At 36.6% G+C, this 23,382-nt stretch overlaps 1 protein-coding gene across 6 annotated transcripts in view; it reads right to left on the minus strand.

Moving 5' to 3' along the window:
- The window catches only part of LOC123559573 (phosphatidylinositol 4,5-bisphosphate 3-kinase catalytic subunit beta isoform-like), a 163,735-nt gene that overhangs the window by 56,140 nt on the left and 84,213 nt on the right, over window positions 1-23,382 (minus strand). For all 6 annotated transcript variants that reach the window (XM_045351509.2, XM_045351508.2, XM_045351510.2 and 3 more), the window contains exons 11-15: window positions 17,193-17,381; window positions 14,471-14,606; window positions 14,048-14,145; window positions 11,965-12,018; window positions 8,504-8,695 (exon numbers count right to left, since the gene is read on the minus strand). In XM_045351509.2, the coding sequence (XP_045207444.2) occupies window positions 8,504-8,695; window positions 11,965-12,018; window positions 14,048-14,145; window positions 14,471-14,606; window positions 17,193-17,381 (669 nt within the window). The remainder of the gene's footprint in view (window positions 1-8,503; window positions 8,696-11,964; window positions 12,019-14,047; window positions 14,146-14,470; window positions 14,607-17,192; window positions 17,382-23,382) is intronic.

Here is a 23,382-nt window from a genome sequence, read left to right on the forward strand (position 1 = left end):
AAAATTTTGACTATGTTTTTCAATTTTTATCATTCACAATTAAATTTTATTAAAACATTGAGTTTTGTAAGATGCAATAATGCAATGATTTTGAAACATTCAAATCCCATTAAAGTAAAACTTCGCTCAAAACATAATTAGTTTAATTGCTTGCTCATCCGAAAATCGGGTACAATTACCACTTGCTGCAATTCCAATTATCTAAGGCCAGCATTTTTTAATTTTCTGGTTTACGGGAGCGCCGACCCTATTTTTTGACAAAACAAAATAAAAATAAAAGTCATTTTCAGTATTTTTATTTTCATTTTACCCGCCGACCGTCAGTAACTGCTGCTGCCAAAAATAAAAGTTTAACCGTATGGTAGAGGTTTTTAATCTAGATCAGTAGACGCATGAAAAATGGCGGCCTCCATGAATGTAAATTGTGTGAAATTAAATAGGAAAAATATACAAGTTTACAGAAAATAATCTTTGGAATAAGTTGGCAGAGATAACAAGTATTGTAAACAAATGGATCTGAGTAGAAAAAAACAGCACCTAAAGCTCAACATAAGGAGTAATCACCTACGAAAAAAAACCTTCACTGTCAACGCTGTCGGATGTTGAAAAATCTGGCGTATCACATGTACGAGATTTGTTGTCTGTATATTATAATTGGACAACGATCAAATTCATGTGGGACTGTCAGAAAAATACCACAATTGATAAAAAAGGAAAGAAACCAAAGAAATGGCAAAATGGAAGAGCAAAGTGAGTATCAACTTGCTATTTAAACACATTTTTTTTAACTTTGAAGTCTTGAGGGTTGGAGAAGAAAAAAAATAACTAATGCCACAATTTTCAGTAGTTCTGTTCTATATAAAGTGCAATTTCAATGTAAAATGACACATGTACCTGCAAATGCTTGACAATGATAAATGTGATAAAAGATTCAAACTGTAGTCAAAATAATTGGGACAGTCAGATTAATGGTTGTTTAATATTTGTGACGGGCAATCTAATCGGAGTGGAAATATTGGCCATATGAAAAGATTATCTCAATATTTCCTAGGACTGCGTAAAATTAGTTTGACTTAAGTTCTAGCCAGCTACTGTAACTCAATAGATAATTATCAAACATGAAACTCCCAGCAATATTCTCATGTTCACTTAAGTATACTGATAAAATCTGTAAGAAGAGCCTTTGAAAGTATGTTTGGGACAAACATTCAGACACTATATGCCACATGTGCCTTTGACACTGAGGAACACATAATGACATATCCAGTAATAAACGTTTTTTTCGGACTCATAACTTACTAATTCCAAGTCCCATCTCAATGAAGAGTCTTATAAATCTCAGATAATGTTGTTTGAACATCAGCTGCTAAGGTTGTTATTTTGTACACATTTTAGCTGAACCAGAATTCAGATTGTTTTGGCTTGTCGTACAATATAGGTGGCACTGACAGTCGGTAAAATATAAAACAATATTCAAGCCACTGAAACTTAACCAAAGCAATTTAATTTTAAAGTCAGTGTGCATAATATTTATCAATTCGTAACTTTTCATTTCTAGTAGAACAGTTCCTGTCTTTTAAGACTGCATCTCCATCCAGTTAATATGCATGTATGCAGGATGCAGACCTACAGTAGTCATTGCATATCCCCATTTTAGTAGCATTTTTTATTCATGTTTTATAATAAACATTATGCAGTGTTCTTATGATATGACAATGTCAACTGTCACAGTGTGGCATATGTATATTTTATTATAAAAGATGTTTCCACATGTCTATTTTTACTACAGAAACACAAATAGTGGTATCCTTGATCACTTTGAAAATGGCATTATTCATACAAGCTACACATAAAGAAAACAACAGTATACTGAGATGATGAGATATAAACCACTTCAGAATAGTTAATTTGTGAGTGTATATGCAATTTAAGCTTGCAAGCTTGTTTTCTGTGGTTTACAAAAAATAAAAAAATTGTATCCTTTTGGACGTTTTATTTTTATTTATTTGGTCGACTGCTCAAAATTGGGACTTTTATTTTTATTTGTCCCCCCCGACCCAAATTTTTTGAAAAATCTACCGTAAACCAGAAAATAAAAAAATGTTGGCCTAAATAATTTATATATGTACCGAATCAATACACTTCAGTTTCGTTTCATAGTTTTAACTAAATGGACAATCAGTAATGCCACATGATATAAACAAACAATAAACAATCAAATTACCATTACTCGGTCACTTATTTTGTTTTTCACACGTCTCTGCATCATGTCGTAAACCGTCCTTAGGTAATGTTGCAAAATGAAACCGCTAATTAGTTGACACTTGATAACTGTTGAGCGGTCACATTAAAGAGACCAAAAACAACACAATTTGACAGTTTGGTTCTTTAAAGAGACTTTTCTTAAAAAGTGGTCGTATTACGTAATAGTGGAACGGTCGCATTTTCGGATCTTGCGACCATTAAATTATAGAGGAAAAAAATCGGTTCTTTAAAAAACAGCATGTATTAACACATGGTCTCATTTTCGGATCGGTCGTTAATCGGAACTTTACTGTACATGTCACACACATTTTTGAACCTAGGGCAATAATTTGAACAATTACGGTAGACAGTACAACAATGATATTACGTGCCAAATATCATGATCTAGCTATTATTGATTCAGAGCAGAAGATTTTCAAAGTTTCTTATAATATTAGCCTATAGTAAGTACATGTCATACACAGCGGCGTGGCCATTTTTTTCACCTTAGGGCAATAATTTGGACAAGTATGATAGAGAGTCAAACTCTTATATCACATGCCAAATATCAAAGCTCTAGAGAAAAAGATTTTTTAAGTCTGATAGCTGAAAACCTATTTTTAACCAAAAAGACATGTATGTTCAATGAACCAGAACCATTTGAACAACTGAAAGAGGGCTACCTAGGGGTCATTTATGTAAAGTTTCATCAAAATCCATTCAGTGGTTTTGGAGGAGATATTGTATAAAGAAATTGTTGATGAAAAGTGACCATGCCATCTGGTGGCCATGCTTTTTGACGAATCAATATAATAGTCCAGTAAAATGGTGTTAAAATACTTCAGAAAATGGGAAAAGCATAAAACTTGGTACATAACTACTTTAGGGCAAAATACTAAAAATGAGCATGAGACCCAGTCCGAAAAATCCAATATGGCCGAAAAATCCAAGATGGCCGCCATGCATATATATATTTTCAAAAATACTTAATATTATATATAAAACTTCTGTAGACACTAAACAGTCATCAGTATAATAAGTTAAAAGCACCTGTCTGAATAAATTCAAACATTTATTCAAATTATCGGTAGTTTGAGTGATCGAAGAATATATTATAAAGGAATTTGGTTGGGACCTGACGATAGGTTCAAGTGAAGAATGGTGTCCGAATTATCAGAGTTTGAGCAAACGAAGTTTGTCTGTAATGTGTTTCAAATTAGTAAATAAATGACATGTGTTTCACTTTGTCATTAGTTTTTGCGACTTACAATTTGTTAGTGTTGCTGTATTCATTTCAATTTATTTACACTAAGAGAACTAATAACACTTAATAAAACTATATAATTCATTAACTATGTTAGTGCGATAGACCATGTGAACATCCCTGGCCTGTCAGACCATCATGATTTCTTTGGGAAAAAGTCATTGCCAGTTGATCAGCGTAATCAAATTTACATTTGCATGTTCCTGTAATATTCTGTTTTTGTCAAATTGTAGCACATTGTGCCATAACAATAGTTTTATAGTTTAATGTCATAAGCATATAATGTGCAGTCACTTATGCCCTGATCACTCTCAGACAAAGACCATGAAGACCACACTGCGTCCCCACCCCCACCCCAACGAAGAAATAAGAGCAGTCTTATAGAGAGGCCGTTGTGGAAAAAGCAAAAGTAGCGTGAAGGGTATACGAAGGTCCAGAAGTCCACTACAAGCTACCAGTGCTGCTGAGTCCATGATTATGTGGCAATTCCTGATGATGTTCGATACCCATTGCCGGTTGAAAACGAAGTGATGGGGAATTGGATCAAGTATTCATACTCAATTCTCAGAATCTGAACCAATCATGGTGAGAGCCTGCTGCAAACATGACATAGATGTGTTAAGCACCGAAAGAACGTATTGATAACATTATGCGGTATTCTACAACGTGGCATGCAGGTAGCATGGTCATAGCACATAAGCGTAGATAAGTTGTAGTGAGAACTCCATTGACGTAGCAAGAACGCAATGACAACCCAATAACAGCGCAATGAGCACGCCATGCAGTCTTTCCCGTCTTTCCCACGCTTGTACTATGTCCTACTAGGTTTTAGTTACATCATTACTACGTCCTTATTTAGTTCCTCCTGCTTCCTGATTAGACCACGTCCTCACTACTTTTGTTTTGAACATATCCAAAGTTCGACCGCGTCCTCTACACTCATGGAGACCATAATTATCATGTTCTTATCGGTGTCTGCTGTATTTCTTCTACATTGTACAAGTTCTTACTGCGTCCTGCTAGTTTATACGACGAAGTGGGAACGTGGCTGAGTGTAACGGGGGTATAAATTAAGAGCAGAATCTATCATTTCTACAAAAAATGTGCTCTAATATCTATTTCTGGATATTTTACTGAAATTAAAATTAAATTAATTGTGAGTACTTGAGGATTTTCTATTGAGCACATGTATTCGAAACACAATTTTAATACCAATTTAAATTACTAGTTTTAAGACAACAAATATTATCTATTTACCATTTGTAAGGCTATTCTACTTCCAGTTAAGCAGTCCAATGTAAGAATAACACTGTCTTGTCAAACAAAACTAACCAGTACAGCTCACGCTTACCGGTGAATCAAGCTTTTAAATGCATTTTCTACACCTTCCTACAAACAACCTATTCATATAATATTTCTGTGGTATAAATGGAGGCTTTCGATACTCTTCTTTACAGCAAAACATGTCAAGTAGCTGATCAACCATCTGTTCACACAAAGATTAGGGCTATAATGTGCATTCCTGCATCGTCTGCTACACCTCTTGAACATACTAAAAAAGGTTGCCCATTAGGTCGGACACATATGGGGGTCAGGTGTTCTATCACTTTCCTAAAATTCCAAGTCAAGATAAATAAGGCTGACCAGATATATTTGATATATTGGAACCTTTCCAATAGTTTTGCCTCAAGTACCTGAGTCTTGTACCAATAGCTCCTCAAGTGCATTTGCAACCTCGATAAAGGCTGTCGAGGAAGATGTTATTTGTTAAAAGTGCTGAAATGCTCTGCACTGCCTTATGCAAGTTAACTAAAGTTGTCGACAATCTCGTGCTTGTGTGTACTGACAAGAGTGTCTGTTATGTACCTTATTTCAGATTTCAGCTCACTGTTCAGAGTAATATATTTCACAGAATAGTTACTATGTGTTGTCCATGAAAGCAACTTTTATATTTTCTGCCTTACTCTTCTGTGTTATACAGTTAGCAATTTATCATGCAGACATTGTGACTGTGGGTGCATAATAAGGAACATTGTTTCATTTGATCCAATAGCCCGTCGCTATAATCTATTCTTGTATTTCGAAGTTTCAAACTGAAAGGGGTAGTTGTCATGAAGAATCCGCCATTTGCTAATGATGGACCGACATACATACAGACGGACAAAATGATATACAAAAGGAGAAAATAAGATAAAAGCATGTTTTCAGTTTGTTTCTCTATGTAAAATTTCTCAAGAATCTCTCCTTGTTTTGAAAAAATGCAGGATGACACTTTTTGTCATATTCGTGCACTATTTGTTGCAATAGCAACAACATTTGTTGCCATAGGAAAAAATTTAAATGGCATTGGCATTCTCTACGTTGCCATTTATCCATGTACCACGTATCATGAAAAAAATCTGCTGTAGTTTTAAAGTTATTGCAGTATCACACTCTGCATGGCTGACATATTGACATGCATATAGGGGCAACCCATAAGCCCCCTCTGGCTAAACACTGGTAAGGGAATAACAACAATGTTTCAGTGTGCTGCTGTGGAGGGAATGCAAGTGAAATAATATAAATTACATATAGTAGTAAAACAAAATATCCTTTAAAATATGAAAACTACACAATGATAATATTAAACTAAGTTTTAAAGGTTACATTTTAGCCGTTACCATGGAAACAAAAAGAAACTAACATTTGAATTGTTATTTTTGCATTTGATGCAAATTTAGGATTTGTTTTATTATATACATTTATATTTAGTGCATTTTTGAGGATGAATGTAAATATAATGACCTTTCATTAGAATCTTATAAGGTAAATATTGAGTTTTGGCGGCCATTTTGGAAAATGGCCGCCGTATCGGCCATCTTGACAGATATCAAATGGGTCCCATGAAAAAAATGTTTTTAATGCTTCGGTAAAAAGCTGTGCCAATTTTGGTGCTTTTCCCATTTTCTGAAGTATTTTGGCATTTTCTGTTACGAATTGATCACACTATAATTTGAACAATCTTGGTAGAGAGTGATATAAGGACCATTTGTGTGAAATTATTTCAAATTTATTTATTTATTTATTTATTTGGGTTTTACGGCGCACCAACACAGTATAGGCTATATGGCGCCAAACAGGACTACAAATTTTGGTTCCACATCTCATTTACATCGAAAAAAAAAACATGAGGTATGGAATCAAAGTTATTTCAAAATCAGACCATTGGTTTAGGAGAAGATGTTGTTTGAAGATTTTTTTATTTTTAGCTCTGGCGGCCCCTATGTGCAACTGTACACTGGCAAATCAGAAAAATTTGAATAATATTTGTAGAAGGTCATACAAGGACAATTTGTGTGAAATTATTTTAAAACCAAAAGTGACCATGCCCCCTGGCAGCCATGTTTTTTTGACAAATCGGAATAATTTGAATAATCTTGGTAGAGGGTCACAAAAGAACCATTTGTGTAAAATTATTTTAAAATTGGGCTAGCAGTTTCACACAAGAAGATTTTTAAAGTTTCAACTTTATACATTATAGGGAAAAGTGACCACACCCTCTGGCGGCCATGTTTTTTGACGAATCAAAATAATCTGAACAATCTTGGTAGAGGGTCACACAAGGACCATTTGTGTAAAATTATCTTAAAATCAGGCTAGCAGTTTCACACAAGAAGATTTTTAAAGTTTCCACCATATACATATAGGGAAAAGTAACCATGCCCTCTGGTGGCCATGTTTTTTGACGAATCAAAATAATTTGAACAATCTTGGTAGAGGGTCACACAAGAACCATTTGTGTAAAATTATTTTAAAATCGGCCCAGCAGTTTCACAAAAGAAGATTTTTTAGATTTCCACTATATACATAAAGGGAAAAGTGACCACGGCCCCTGGTGGCCATGTTTCTTGACGAATCAGTATATATTGAATAATCTTGGTAGAGGGTCAAGTAATGACCATTTGTGATAAATTATTTCAAAATTGGACCATCGGTTTTGGAGGAGGTGTCGTTTAAAGATTTTTCTATTTTTAGCTCTGGCGGCCCCTATGTGCATCCAAGCGGAACCATTTGAACAACTTTGGTAGAGGACCATCCAAGGAACATCCATGCCAGGTTTCATCAAAATTCATTCATTGGTTTTGGAGGAGATGTCTTTTAAACACAATTGTTGACGATGGACGGACTGACGGACGAACGGATGCACACATGACGGACGACTGACACAGCGTGATCACAATACCTCACCATGAGCACTTTGTGCTCAGGTGAGCTAGAAATATCGTCCAATGCAATTAAAAGTAATGGAGCAGAAACAAATTTTTACTTGGCCTTGAACAGTAACCTTGACCTTACACCGACAAGCATAGATCATGCACTGACACATTGTCTCATCATGGGGAACGTTTGTGTGTAGCACTAGAAAAGTTATGGAGCAGAAACAATTTTTACTTGACCTTCAGAAGCATAAATCATGTATGTGCATAATCTACATATTGCCCTCTATTCACACACCAAGTTTTATGAACGTAGCTTGAATACTTTTTGAGTTATTGCAGGATCCAGATTTGCAGACTGACAGATGGATGGACAGACAGATGGACGGAGGGCATTTCTATAGTCCCGTCCAGTGTTACACAGGTAGGGAACTAGTAAGGGGTACATACTTTATGGAAACCAGTTAAATATGATTCCTTGTTTTACAACACAGAAAAATAAGTTTGTGTGTTTGTTTTAGGTGTGTGTTTGTGTTAGGTTTAACACCGTTTTTCAACAGCATTTCAGTTACGTAATGGCGGGCAGTTAAACTAACCAGTGTTCCTGGATTCTGTATCAGTACAAACCTGCTCTGCACAAGTAACTTCCAACTTCCCCAATGAGAATGAATGATTTCAGACACAATGTGTTTTAACAAATTGTCATGGAGAACATACACCTCACCCAAGGATTGAACTCACCACCCTGCGTTCCATAGATCTGCGCTCTCCTTATTGAAGTAAGCGGAAAACTCGTTACCTTTGCAACATCTATGTGATTATTCCATTTCACAGACTTCAAGACAAGCGGCAAGGCATGGGCATTTTTCTCACGTATCTCTACCCTCATTATCCACACCAGTTCCTTATCCTGTTCATGCAGACAGTCCCACTGTCGCGAGTTCAGTATATCATCTAGCTGTTCTACCATTTTCCTTGGTGGGTGCCAGTCCTGTAGAATATATATATCTATTTATACTAATACAGTAACACCTGTATATGAGGACCATAACTGAGTGAGCAAACAAGTGATTCTTATTTGAAGTTGGTCTTCATTCACAGTTTGAAATACTTAACAAATGTTTACATCAGAAATGAAACTAATGGTCTTTAGGGTTAGTGGTCTTTTGTCACACATTGGTCTTAAGCACATTTCTGTCTGTAGTTTAAAAGACAATATTACAAAATCTAAATGACCATTTAGACATCAGGTTATAATCTTTGGCTTATATAGATCATACTGACAACTTGACCACAATGTCAGTCATGACAGCACTGATTTTCACACTGCAATATTGTAAAAATCCTTTTGTCAAAATCGAATAAAACCAGAATAATAGTAGCAAAGTCAAAGCATGGATAAGAGCCTGAATTGCAATATTTAACTTAATGCATGGACATGACCCTCAAGTTCACTATTTAAGTCAATGTACAGACAAGAGCCTGAAGTTCAAAATTAAAGTAAGTATGTGGACAAGAGTCTGAAATGCAATATTAAACTTAATGCATGGACAAAAACCTGATTTTCAATATTAAAGTTAAAACATGGACAAGAGCCTGAAGTGTAATATTAAAATTAATACACAGACAAGAGTCTGAAATGCAATATTAAACTTAATAATGGACAAGAACCTGAAGTGTAATATTAAAACAAGAGCTGTCGGAGGACAGCAATGCTCGACTATTTAACAGCCTTGTCGCTTGAATGAATAAGAAAGTCGAAAAAGGGGCATAATTTAGTAAAAAAAGTAAAATAGGGTTATGGAACCTGCATAGTGCTTATCAGCTCATGACAGTGGACAAGTGTATGAAGTTTCAATCCATTCCCATTAGTGGGTACTGAAATACCAGCTTACATATAAGAATTTAACCCAAAAACTCCTAAGTTGAAAAACGGGCATAATTCTGTAAAATGCAAAGTTGAGTTATTGACCCTTTGCACTGCATGTTATATCATGACAGTGAACTAGTGTGTGAAGTTTCAATCCTTTCCCATTAGTGGATACTGAGATACCAGCTTACATACAAAAACTTAACCAAAAATTTCTATGTTGAAAAAGGGGCATAATTTTGTAAAAAAGCAAAATAAAGTTATGGGACCTGCTTTGTGCATGTCAGATCATGACAGTAAACAAGTGTGTGAAGTTTCAATCCATTCCCACAAGTGGTTACTGAGATACCAGCTTACATACAAAACCTTAACCAAAAATTTCTAAGTCAAAAAAGGGGCATAATTTTGTAAAAAAGCAAAACAGAGTTATGGAACCTGTGCAATGTAAGTCAGTTTATCACAGTGAATAAGTGTGTGAAGTTTCAATCCATTCCCACAAGTGGTTGCTGAGATACCAGCTTACATACAAAAACTTAACCAAATCGGGACGCGGACGCCGACGCAGACGCCGACGCAGACGCCGACGCATGGGTGAGTCCAATAGCTCTACTATTCTATGAATAGTCGAGCTAATTAATACACAGACAAGAGTCTGAAATGCAATATTAAACTTAATAATGGACAAGAACCTGAAGTGTAATATTAAAATTAATACACAGACAAGAGTCTGAAATGCAATATTAAACTTAATAATGGACAAGAACCTAAAGTGTAATATTAAAATTAATACACAGACAAGAGTCTGAAATGCAATATTAAACTTAATAATGGACAAGAACCTGAAGTGTAATATTAAAATTAATACACAGACAAGAGTCTGAAATGCAATATTAAAGTTAATAATGGACAAGAACCTGAAGTGTAATATTAAAATTAATACACCAACAAGAGCCTGCAGCGCAATATCTGAATTAATGCAGAGACAAGAGTCTAAAGTGCAATATTTAAGTTAATGCAAGGAAAACTGCATGAAAGGTAAATTTTATGTCAATGCATGAATATGGGCCTGAAGTGCAATATATAAGTATATGGAGGCATAACGGCTTCAGCTGCAACACACTGTATTTAACCTAATACATGGACAACAGCTTTTAAGTGCAATATTTAACTGAATGCATGGACGAAACCCTGTAATTCAATACTTAATTTAATGCATGGACAACAGCCTTAAAGATAGATATTTACTTTAATGCAAGGGCAAGAGCCTGAACTGTAATATTTAAGTTAATACATGGACAAGATCCTGAGGTATGATACTTAAGTTAATGCATGGAAAAGAGCCTAAAAAGCAATATTTAACCATGGACAAGAACCTGATATGTGATATTCAAACTAATGCATAAACAAGAGCCTGAAGTGCAATACTTTAGGTTATACATGGTCAAGTGCCTGAAGTGAGATATTTAAGTTACTGTATGGAGAAGAGCCTGAAGTGTGATAGTTATGATAATGCATTGACACGAGTCTGAAGTGAGATATTTAAGTTACTGCATGGACAAGAGCCTGAAGTGTGATATTTATGTTAATGCACTGACAAGAGCCTGAAGTGCAATACTTTAGTTTATACATGGTCAAGAGCCTGAAGTGAGATATTTAAGTTACTGTATGGACAAGAGCCTGAAGTGTGATATTTATGATAATGCATTGACAAGAGCCTGAAGTGAGATATTTAAGTTACTGTATGGACAAGAGCCTGAAGTGTGATATTTATGATAATGCAATGACAAGAGTCTGAAGTGAGATATTTAAGTTACTGTATGGACAAGAGCCTGAAGTGTGATATTTATGTTAATGCACTGACAAGAGCCTGAAGTGCAATACTTTAGTTTATACATGGTCAAGAGCCTGAAGTGAGATATTTAAGTTACTGTATGGACAAGAGCCTGAAGTGTGATATGTATGATAATGCATTGACAAGAGCCTGAAGTGTGACATCTATGATAATGCATTGACAAGAGCCTGAAGTGAGATATTTAAGTTACTGTATGGACAAGAGCCTGAAGTGTGATATTTATTTTAATGCACTGACAAGAGCCTGAAGTGCAATTCTTTAGTTTATACATGGTCAAGAGCCTGAAGTGAGATATTTAAGTTACTGTATGGACAAGAGCCTGAAGTGAGATATTTAAGTTACTGTATGGACAAGAGCCTGAAGTGTGATATTTATGTCAATGAATTTGACCTGGTGACACAACAGTGCTTGCTCATGTCAAAACAGAAGCAGGTTTCTCTAAGAAGTTGACAAAACAGAAATTCAATAAAGTTTTGAGCTTTCTTAACAATCAGGTTTAAACAGATCTGTAAAAGCTACAGGAGCTAGAGGGACTTACAGGATGTCCTGGTGCAGCAGGCATCTCCATATTCTCAGCAGCACATTCATTGATCTGTCAAGAAAAAACTATGATTGTATTCATACTCTCAGATAATAAAATATCAATTATATTAAACTGTTAGCACTGATCCATCAGCAAAGACAACCACTTCAGGACTGATTTAATAAAGAATCTTATGCTAGATTTAAAACCTGATAAAGTCAAAAGTATCATTTATGATTTCATTCCAGTCATGCTTGGATAGTTTCAGTCTATGACTGAGAGATCATGAGTTTGAATCCTGCCATAGGGAGGTATCTCTACACATAAAACAATTAAAAATGCAAAATTCATTTATGGCAAATACTTCATTCCTGCATGCAACACAAATGTTTTATATACAATTATTTTTTTTCATTAAATCTGATTATATAATATGGTGATTTCATTTGTGATACCTGAAGCATGACCATTGCATGTGCACATTGAGTCTGCGTTGTAATTCATGTCATACCAAATCCAAAGTATGTATTTGAAAAAGTGAAATGTTACATAAAGCTAGTCAACTACAAACTCATGAACCACAATTCCTTCAAACTTGACTTTCCTAACATTTAGCAAATGTATGATAACTAGATGCCCACGGGCAACATGTCGAGCCCGCCAGCTGTCTAAAGGACTGGGAGTTGCACATGACACTCCCTGTCTCATTGAGGCAAACATTTATGCCAAATAAAAAAGAGATTGCAAAAAGTTACAATATAATTTATTTAAAGTAACAACTAAGAGACGTAAATCTTAAAAAAAAAAAAAAAAAAAAAAAAAATTAAGTCCACACAAAAATCCTTACCAGTAGAGATAGGTCAAAATTCACCTAAAACTGGATGTAACATGCATGTTGTACTACAGAAAACTGGTCTTGATTTTTCCCTACGACCAGTAATAAAAAAGTTACAAATATAAGCTATTTATAGTAACAACAAAGGGAAGTAATTCTAGGATCTCGCGCATGACACTCCGTCTCATGATGATGAACAATTGTGCCAAGTTACATAAAAATCCCTCTATGCAGAAATGCTCCAGACAAGGTCATTCTTGTATCTGACTTTTGACCTCTAAGTGTGACCTTGACCTTAGACCTAGGGACCTGGTTCTTGCGCTTGACACTCCGTCTCATGGTGGTGAACATTTGTGCCAAGTTACATCAAAATCCCTCCATGCATGAAGAAGAAATTCTCCGGACAAAGTTGTCATTCTTGTATCCTTTGACTTCTAAGTGTGACCTTGACCTTAGACCTAGTGACCTGGTTCTTGTGCACACACTCAGTCTCATGATGGTGAACAATTGTGCCAAGTTGCATCAAAATCCCTCCATGCATGAAGAAGAAATGCTCCGGACAAAGTCATTTTTGAATTTGACCTTTGACCTGTAAGTGTGACCTTGACCTTTGAGATAGGAACCTGGGGTTTGCGCATGACACTCCGTCTCACTGAGGTTAACATTCATGCCAAATATAAATAAGATTGCTCCATGCATGTCAAAGTTATGGTCCCGACAAACAAATCCTGACGGACGGATGCACGCACGCACATACACCGAACAGCCATTTGGACAACTATGTCTTCGCATTGGCAAGCGGGCTCGACAATAAAATTGTTATCGACCTTATTCTTGTCAAAAGTAGGGATACCTACAGAACCTTTTGCTGAAGTGTTATTACGCCAGAAAAACCAGTCACCACATATAATGTTGGAACAGGGTAGTCATCGAAAGTAAAACTAACCATTTGTCATGCAAATGTGACATAAACACAACAATATGTTTCCACAATTCAACCAATATTAGATATTCCTTCAAATATCTGTATATCCAAATAAAATTAATTCAAACACAAGTTTCATGTGCAGTAGTCATGCTTCAATTAGCACAGAAAAAAGACCAATGATTTATCATGCAAATAAGATAAATAGTCACTTTATGAAAGTATTACTGAAACAAATTCTTTAAATGGTTAGATGTAACTTGTGTTTTTAAATTTCTTTAGAGTAGAGAAGACATAAATGAATATATTTTATATAAACTAAAGCAATCTGTAAGTACCTTTTCATCAGAGGGGAACACAATAGGTGGATTTCTGTTATAATCGGAGAAGTAGACAGTTAGCATGATCGTGTTATGAGGGTTCAATGACACACTTCCTGTAAAAAACATTCACTGTAAATATTCAGCCATCAGTCATTGCTTTGTTTCTGTGGAAAGCATATTTGGTCAGATATCAAGCATTTATAGACTTTTAAATTCTAACAAAAAATACATAAATTGCTCAGTGACAGATTATGTAGCAAAACAAATAAAATTTTCATCAAGCACTGGATAAACTGAACAAGTGTAATAAGTTATCTTCTACATGGTATACATACAACATACATGTTCTGTAAGTGCATGTTTGGGACTGCATTAGTTTTAATGAAGATGATATAATAATACATTTACAAAGATTCCACAAACTCTTAGCAAGTTTACCTAGTGGATAGCATCCTGTTTCTTCAAGTTGTAACTCCGCTGTGACAGGCCACATAGCTAACTTATGTTCTCCTACTAACAGTCGAGATCGGAAGTCAAATACTGGAATGTTTACCCAAGCTATTGGATTCAAACTCTGAAAATATATTGATGTGAAACATAAGAAATTTTGCTAGGTCAAAAGTTCATATTTGTTTTTCTCATATTACTACAGTAAGTTTTATGCTGCAAATGCTATATGGAAACAGGAGGCACACAAAGGCTCTATATCATCACTGCAAAATTAGCCAGAATTCACCTAGATCTTATTAAAACAAACTGTCTGACAATGTTTTATGTAAATCCAGATGATCCAAAATCAAACATGCTAAGATTTTATTGAGGCAAACATCCTGACCAAGTTTTATTGAGACTGGACAACAACTGTGACCTCTAGAATGTTAATGGTCATGCTCTGAAAATGCCGCAACCAATTACAATATTGAGCACTCTGTGCTCAAGTGAGTTAAAAATACTCTGTTGCAAATTTCTGTACAGTAGAATGAAGTCTAACCATACTAGCATCAATGAAGTAAAATGGTGGAATTTTACCATTATGATGACATCAAGTATTTCAACAAAAAATATTCTATTCAAGTGAACATGCAACTATCTCAACAAGAGGGTCATGATGACCCTGGATCGCTCACCAGATTAATATGAGCTACATGTTTCAAATGTCAAACTGATGATTTTTAGAAATTTTTTGGAAGATTTTCCTATGTACAATCAAGTAACCCCTGGGAGTGGGGGGCACATTTACCCTGAGGGTCATGATTTGAACAAAGTTTGTAGCAGTCTACTAGGCAATGTTACATATCAAATATCTAAGATCTAAGCCTTCTGGTTTATTTTTAGCAAATTTATGAAGATTTCCCTATGTACAATCAAGTAACCCCTGGGGCTGGGTCAATTTGACCCTGGTGGTCAAGATTTGAACAACTTTTGTAGAGGTCCCCTAGGCAATGCTTCATGTCAAATATCTAAGCTCTAGGCCTTCTGTTGATTTTTTTTTTTAGAAAATTTTGAAGATTTTTCTATGTACAATCAAGTAACCCCATGGGGCGGGGTCAATTTGACCCTGGGGGTCATGATTTGAACAAATTTTGTAGAAGTCTACTAGGAAATGCCACATGTCAAATATCTAAGATCTAGGCCTTCTGGTTTATTTTTAGAAAATTTTGAAGATTTTCCTATGTAAAATCAAGTGACCCCTGGGACGGAGTCAATTTTGACCCCGGGGTTCATGATTTGAACAAATTTTGTAGAGGTCCACTAGGCAATGCTACATGTCAAATATCTGAGCTCTAGGCCTTCTGGTTTATTTTAAGAAAATTTTTGAAGATTTTCCTATGTTAAAATCAAGTGACCCCTGGGGCGGGGTCAATTTTGACATCGGGGTCATGATTTGAATAACTTTAGTATAGGTCCAATAGGCAATGCTACAGGTGAAATATCTAAGCTCTAGGCCTTCTGGTTTATTTTTAGAAATTTTTTAAAGATTTTCCTATGTAAAATCAAGTGACCCCTGGGGCGGGGTCAATTTTGACCCCGGGGGTCATGATTTGAATAAATTTGTAGAGGTCCCCTAGGCAATGCTACAGGTCAAAGATCTAAGCTCTAGGCCTTCTGGTTTATTTTTAGAAAATTTTAAAGATTTTTCTATGTACAATCAAGTAACCCCATGGGGCGGGGTCAATTTGACCCCGGGGGTCATGATTGAACAAATTTTGTAGAAGTCTACTAGGCAATGCTACATGTCAAATATCTAAGCTCTAGGCCTTCTGGTTTATTTTTAGAAATTTTTTGAAGATTTTCCTATGTAAAATCAAGTGACCCCTGGGGCGGGGTCAATTTTGACCCCGGGGGTCATGAGTTGAACAAACTTGGTAGAGGTCCACTAGGCAATGCTTCACACCAAATATAGTTCTGCATGGAATTCAATTCTTTGAACAATTTTTGTAGAGCTTCACCCGAGATGTCATTTAAAGTAAAAAGTTTACAGACGTACGACGGACGCCGGACAGTAACCCATCCTAATAGCACACCATGAGCCTTTGGCTCTGGTGAGCTAAAAACTATTACATTTCAAAAGATTGACTTTATGCTAAAACAAGCTCTTTGGCAAAAGACTTCTCATGATGCAGGTGACACATCTGTCAACATTTTAAGTAAACTTAAGATATCGTCAGATCGCTTAAAGACTCAAATTATAAACTTCTGATGTGCAAACACCCAAAATCATGATATTTGTTTCCACACATAACAACAGTCTTAGTTTCACAGTGGAATAACTGGCAGAAAAAACACAACACATGAACAGCCACTGTTGAGACATTTTTGCATCTATGAATGATACAACCCACTGTTTACCTCAACAACAAATGGGACCATCACGTAGTATACCACTATTGATACATACAAAGCTACATGCTGACATACTTTGCCAAAATATTCTGTTCTGAAATGCCTGGGTACAAGGAAGTGTCACATAAATCCTCACTCTTCAGGTTTATCAAGTGTATTCACCAATCAGAATAGTCCCAAGCCTTTCTCAGTACTTTCTTGAAAAGGTGTTCAACTATAAATGACGTTCTCCAACCATTACTGTACTTACTGTAAACTAGACCTTACCTATATTCACTTCCCAATTTCTAGAAAAGCAAAATGTGTACCGACATACCTTGGCCCCTCTCATCCGTCCGTGTAGGGTAAAACATAGTCTGCTTGCAGTCTGAACATCTTTCACCTGGAGGTCAAAGGTCAATGTTGCACCGATGTTACAGTTACCATATATAACAGGCATTTCTGCTGTTGTTTTCACATCACCAAGTACATCACTGCCATGGTATAACCCAACAAACAGTTTCACCTAAAATAATAATTGACACTTGCAAACCAAAATGAGAACAGTCTGACGAGAAAGCATGCTCCACTATTTGGGTTTACTACAACATATCTGAGGAAACTGGAGCTACCACTGCAGTTATAAATATCTCCGCAAAACTGCTTTGACAGAGGAAACAAAACATTTTATGTTTAAAGTTTCTGAACTGACAAAACAAATTCAAACTAGAAAATGCTTTTGTAAAAAAGCGCATGTCTCCCCCAATGCAAAGTCCTATAGGAAAGAAGTCAATAGGGGTCAGGAGCGAAAGTCAAAGAGACACTGATGGTTGGCTGCAATAGGGATCATCTACTTGGCATGTCCAATCATCCCGCTAAATTTCAACACTCTTGGCCTAGTGGTTCTCACGTCACTGTTCAGGCTTCTGTGACCTTGACCTTTGATCAACTGACCTCAAAATAAATAGGGGTCATCTACTCTGCATGTCCAATCATCCTATTAAGTTTTAACATTGTAGGTCAAGTGGTTCTCAAGTTATTTCCAAAAAATGATTTTACATGAACAGGCCACTGTGACCTTGACCTTTAACGACTGACCCCAAAATCAATAGGGGTCATCTACTCTGCATGTTCAATCATCCTATGAAGTTTCAACATTCTGGGTCAAGTGGTTCTCAAGTTATTGATCGGAACTGGTTATCAATGTTCAGGCCCCTGTGACCTTGACCTTTAACGGAGTGACCCCAAAAATAATAGGGGTCATTTACTCTGCATGAACAATCATCCTATGAAGTTTCAACATTCTGGGTCGAGAGGTTCTCAAGTTATTGATTGGAAATGGTTTTCCATGTTCAGGCCCCTGTGGCCTTGACCTTTGACAGAGTGACCCTAAAATCGTTAGGGGTCATCTACTCTGCATGACCAATCATCCTATGAAGTTTCATCATTCTGGGTCAAGTGGTTCTCAAGTTACTGACCGGAAATGGTTTTCAATGTTCAGGCCCCTGTGACCTTGACCTTTCACAGAGTGTCCCCAAAATCGTTAGGGGTCATCTACTCGGCATGAACAATCATCCTATTAAGTTTCAACATTCTGGGTCAAGTGGTTCTCAAGTTACTGACTGGAAATGGTTTTCAATGTTCAGGCCCCTGTGACCTTGACCTTTAATGGAGTGACCCCAAAATCGATAGGGGTCATCTACTCTGTATGTACAATCATCCTATGAAGTTTCAACATTCTGGGTCAAGTGGTTCTCTAGTTATTGATCGGAAATGGTTTTCCATGTTCAGGCCCCTGTGACCTTGACCTTTGATGGAGTGACCCCAAAATCAATAGGGGTCATCTACTCTTTATGACCAATCATCCTATGAAGTTTCAACATTCTGGGTCAAGTGGTTCTCGGGTTATTGATCAGAAATGGTTTTCAATGTTCAGGCCCCTGTGACCTTGACCTTTGACGGAGTGACCCCAAAATCAATAGGGGTCATCTACTCTTCATGATCAATCATCCTATGAAGTTTCAAGATTCTGGGTCAAGTGGTTCTCTGGTTATTGATCGGAAATGGTTTTCAATGATCAGGCCCCTGTGACCTTGACCTTTGACAGAGTGACCCCAAAATCAATAGGGGTCATCTACTCTTCATGATCAATCATCCTATGAAGTTTCAATATTCTGGGTCAAGTGGTTCTCTAGTTATTGATCGGAAATGGTTTTCAATGATCAGGCCCCTGTGACCTTGACCTTTCACAGAGTGACCCCAAAATCAATGGGGGTCATCTACTCTTCATAACCAATCATCCTATGAAGTTTCAACATTCTGGGTCAAGTGGTTCTCAAGTTACTGACCGGAAATGGTTTTCAATGTTCAGGCCCCTGTGACCTTGACCTTTAATGGAGTGACCCCAAAATCGAAAGGGGTCATCTACTTTGCATGTACAATCATCCTATGAAGTTTCAACATTCTGGGTCAAGTGGTTCTCTAGTTATTGATCGGAAATGGTTTTCAATGTTCGGGCCCCTGTGACCTTGACCTTTGATGGAGTGACCCCAAAATCAAAAGGGGTCATCTACTCTTTATGACCAATCATCCTATGAAGTTTCAACATCCTGGGTCAAGTGGTTCTCTAGTTATTAATCGGAAATGGTTTTCAATGTTTGGGCCCGTGACCTTGACCTTTGACGGAGTGACCCCAAAAACAATAGGGGTCGTCTACTCCAGCAGCCCTACAACCCAATGAAGTTTGAAGGTTCTAGGTCAAATGGTTCTCCAGTTACTGCTCGGAAATGAAGTGTGACGTACGGACGGACGGACGGACGGACAGGGCAAAAACAATATGTCTCCTGGGGGAGACATAACAAGTGAAGAAAATTGTGGAGTATTGGAGCCCTTACCTTCATACATCTCAACAACAGCTGTCACAGGACAGCAATGCTCGACTATTCAACAGAATTGTACTGTAAAAGCACATATTTTCGCTGGGTCAAAATTTCGCGAATTTGAAGTTTTGAGTATGTTCACGAGTTTCAATATTCGCGAAATTGTAAAAATGGTATCCTACTTGAATTAGAATTACAACAAGAGCTGTCGGAGGACAGCAACGCTCGACTATTTAACAGCCTTGTTGCTTGAATGAATAAGAAAGTCGAAAAAGGGACATAATTTAGTAAACAAGAGGACCATGATGGTCCTGAATCGCTCACCTATCCCCACATGACCCAGTGTTGAACTGAGTATGACGTCGTTATTTCTATTATTTGACATAGTGACCTAGTTTTTGAGCACATGTGACCTAGATATCATCAAGATAAAAAATTCTGACCAATTTTCATGAAGATCCATTGAAAAATATGACCTCTAGAGAGGTCACAAGGTTTTTCTATTATTTGACCTAATGACCTAGTTTTTAAAGGCCCGTGACCCACTTTTGAATTTGACCTAGGTATCATCAAGGTGAACATTCTCACCAATTTTCATGAAGATCTCATGAAAAATATGGCCTCTAGAGAGGTCACAAGGTTTTTCTATTTTTCGACCTACTGACCTAGTTTTTGACCGCACATGACCCAGTTACGAACTTGACTTAGATATCATCAAGCTGAACACTCTCACCAATTTTCATGAAGATCCATTGAGAAATATGGCCTCTAGAGATGTTACAAGGCTTTTCTATTTTTAGATCTACTGACCTAGTTTTTGACCATACGTGACCCAGTTTCAAACCTGACCTAGATATCATCAAGATGAACATTCTGATCAATTTTCATGAAGATCTCTTGAAAAATATGGCCTCTAGAGAGGTCACAAGGTTTTTCTATTTTTAGACTTACTGACCTAGTTTTTGACCGTACGAGACCCAGTTTCGAACTTGACCTAGATATCATCAAGTTGAACACTCTCACCAATTTTCATGAAGATCCATTGAGAAATATGGCCTCTAGAGACGTCACAAGGTTTTTCTATTTTTAGATCTACTGACCTAGTTTTTGACCGCATATGACCCAGTTTTGAACTTGACCTAGATATCATCAAGGTGAACATTCTGACTAGTTTTCATAAAGATCCCATGAAAAATATGGCCTCTAGAGAGGTCACAAGGTTTTTCTATTTTTAGATCTACTGACCTAGATATTGACCGCATGTGACCCAGTTTCGAACTTGATCTAGATATCATCAAGGTGAACATTCTGACTAATTTTCATAAAGATCCCATGAAAAATATGGCCTCTAGAGAGGTCACAAAGTTTTTCTATTTTCAGACCTACTGAGCTAGTTTTTGACTGCACGTGACCCATTTTCGAACTTGACCTAGATATCATCAAGATGAACATTCTGACCAATTTTCATGAAGATCCATTGAGAAATATGGCCTATAGAGAGGTCACAAGGTTTGTCTATTTTTAGATCTACTGACCTAGTTTTTGATCCCACATGACCCAGTTTTGAACTTGACCTAGATATCATCAAGGTGAACATTCTGACCAATTTTCATGAAGATCCATTGAGAAATATGGCCTCTAGAGAGGTCACAAAGTTTTTCTATTTTTAGACCTACTGACCTAGTTTTTGACCACTCATGACCCAGTTACGAACTTGACCTAGATATCATCAAGTTGAACATTCTGACCAATCTTCATGAAGATCCATTGAGAAATATGGCCTCTAGAGATGTCACAAGGCTTTTCTATTTTTAGACCTACTGACCTAGTTTTTGACCATACGTGACCCAGTTTCAAACCTGACCTAGATATCATCAAGATGAACATTCTGATCAATTTTCATGAAGATCCATTGAGAAATATGGCCTCTAGACAGGTCACAAGGTTTTTCTATTTTTAGACTTACTGACCTAGTTTTTGACCGTACGAGACCCAGTTTCGAACTTGACCTAGATATCATCAAGTTGAACACTCTCACCAATTTTCATGAAGATCCATTGAGAAATATGGCCTTTAGAGACGTCACAAGGTTTTTCTATTTTTAGATCTACTGACCTAGTTTTTGACCGCATATAACCCAGTTTCGAACTTGACCTAGATATCATCAAGGTGAACATTCTGACTAATTTTCATAAAGATCCCATGAAAAATATGGCCTCTAGTGAGGTCACAAGGTTTTTCTATTTTTAGATCTACTGACCTAGATATTGACCGCATGTGACCCAGTTTCGAACTTGTTCTAGATATCATCGAGATGAACATTCTGACTAATTTTCATAAAGATCCCATGAAAAATATGGCCTCTAGAGAGGTCACAAAGTTTTTCTATTTTCAGACCTACTGACCTAGTTTTTGACCGCACGTGACCCATTTTCGAACTTGACCTAGATATCATCAAGATGAACATTCTGACCAATTTTCATGAAGATCCATTGTGAAATATGGCCTATAGAGAGGTCACAAGGTTTTTCTATTTTTAGATCTACTGACCTAGTTTTTGATCCCACGTGACCCAGTTTTGAACTTGACATAGATATCATCAAGGTGAACATTCTGACCAATTTTCATGAAGATCCATTGAGAAATATGGCCTCTAGAGAGGTCACAAAGTTTTTCTATTTTTAGACCTACTGACCTAGTTTTTGACCGCTCATGACCCAGTTTCGAACTTGACCTAGATATCATCAAGTTGAACATTCTGACCAATCTTCATGAAGATCCATTGAGAAATATGGCCTCTAGAGATGTCACAAGGCTTTTCTATTTTTAGACCTACTGACCTAGTTTTTGACCATACGTGACCCAGTTTCAAACCTGACCTAGATATCATCAAGATGAACATTCTGATCAATTTTCATGAAGATCCATTGAAAAATATGGCCTCTAGAGAGGTCACAAGGTTTTTCTATTTTTAGACTTACTGACCTAGTTTTTGACCGTACGAGACCCAGTTTCGAACTTGACCTAGATATCATCAAGTTGAACACTCTCACCAATTTTCATGAAGATCCATTGAGAAATATGGCCTCTAGAGACGTCACAAGGTTTTTCTATTTTTAGATCTACTGACCTAGTTTTTGACCGCATATGACCCAGTTTCGAACTTGACCTAGATATCATCAAGGTAAACATTCTGACTAATTTTCATAAAGATCCCATGAAAAATATGGCCTCTAGAGAGGTCACAAGGTTTTTCTATTTTTAGATCTACTGACCTAGATATTGACCGCATGTGACCCAGTTTCGAACTTGATCTAGATATCATCAAGGTGAACATTCTGACTAATTTTCATAAAGATCCCATGAAAAATATGGCCTCTAGAGAGGTCACAAAGTTTTTCTATTTTCAGACCTACTGACCTAGTTTTTGACCGCACGTGACCCATTTTCGACCTTGACCTAGATATCATCAAGATGAACATTCTGACCAATTTTCATGAAGATCCATTGAGAAATATGGCCTATAGAGAGGTCACAAGGTTTGTCTATTTTTAGATCTACTGACCTAGTTTTTGATCCCACATGACCCAGTTTTGAACTTGACCTAGATATCATCAAGGTGAACATTCTGACCAATTTTCATGAAGA

Source organism: Mercenaria mercenaria, chromosome 10 (assembly GCF_021730395.1).
Source record: "Mercenaria mercenaria strain notata chromosome 10, MADL_Memer_1, whole genome shotgun sequence".
In the NCBI taxonomy this organism is placed as follows: domain Eukaryota; kingdom Metazoa; phylum Mollusca; class Bivalvia; order Venerida; family Veneridae; genus Mercenaria; species Mercenaria mercenaria.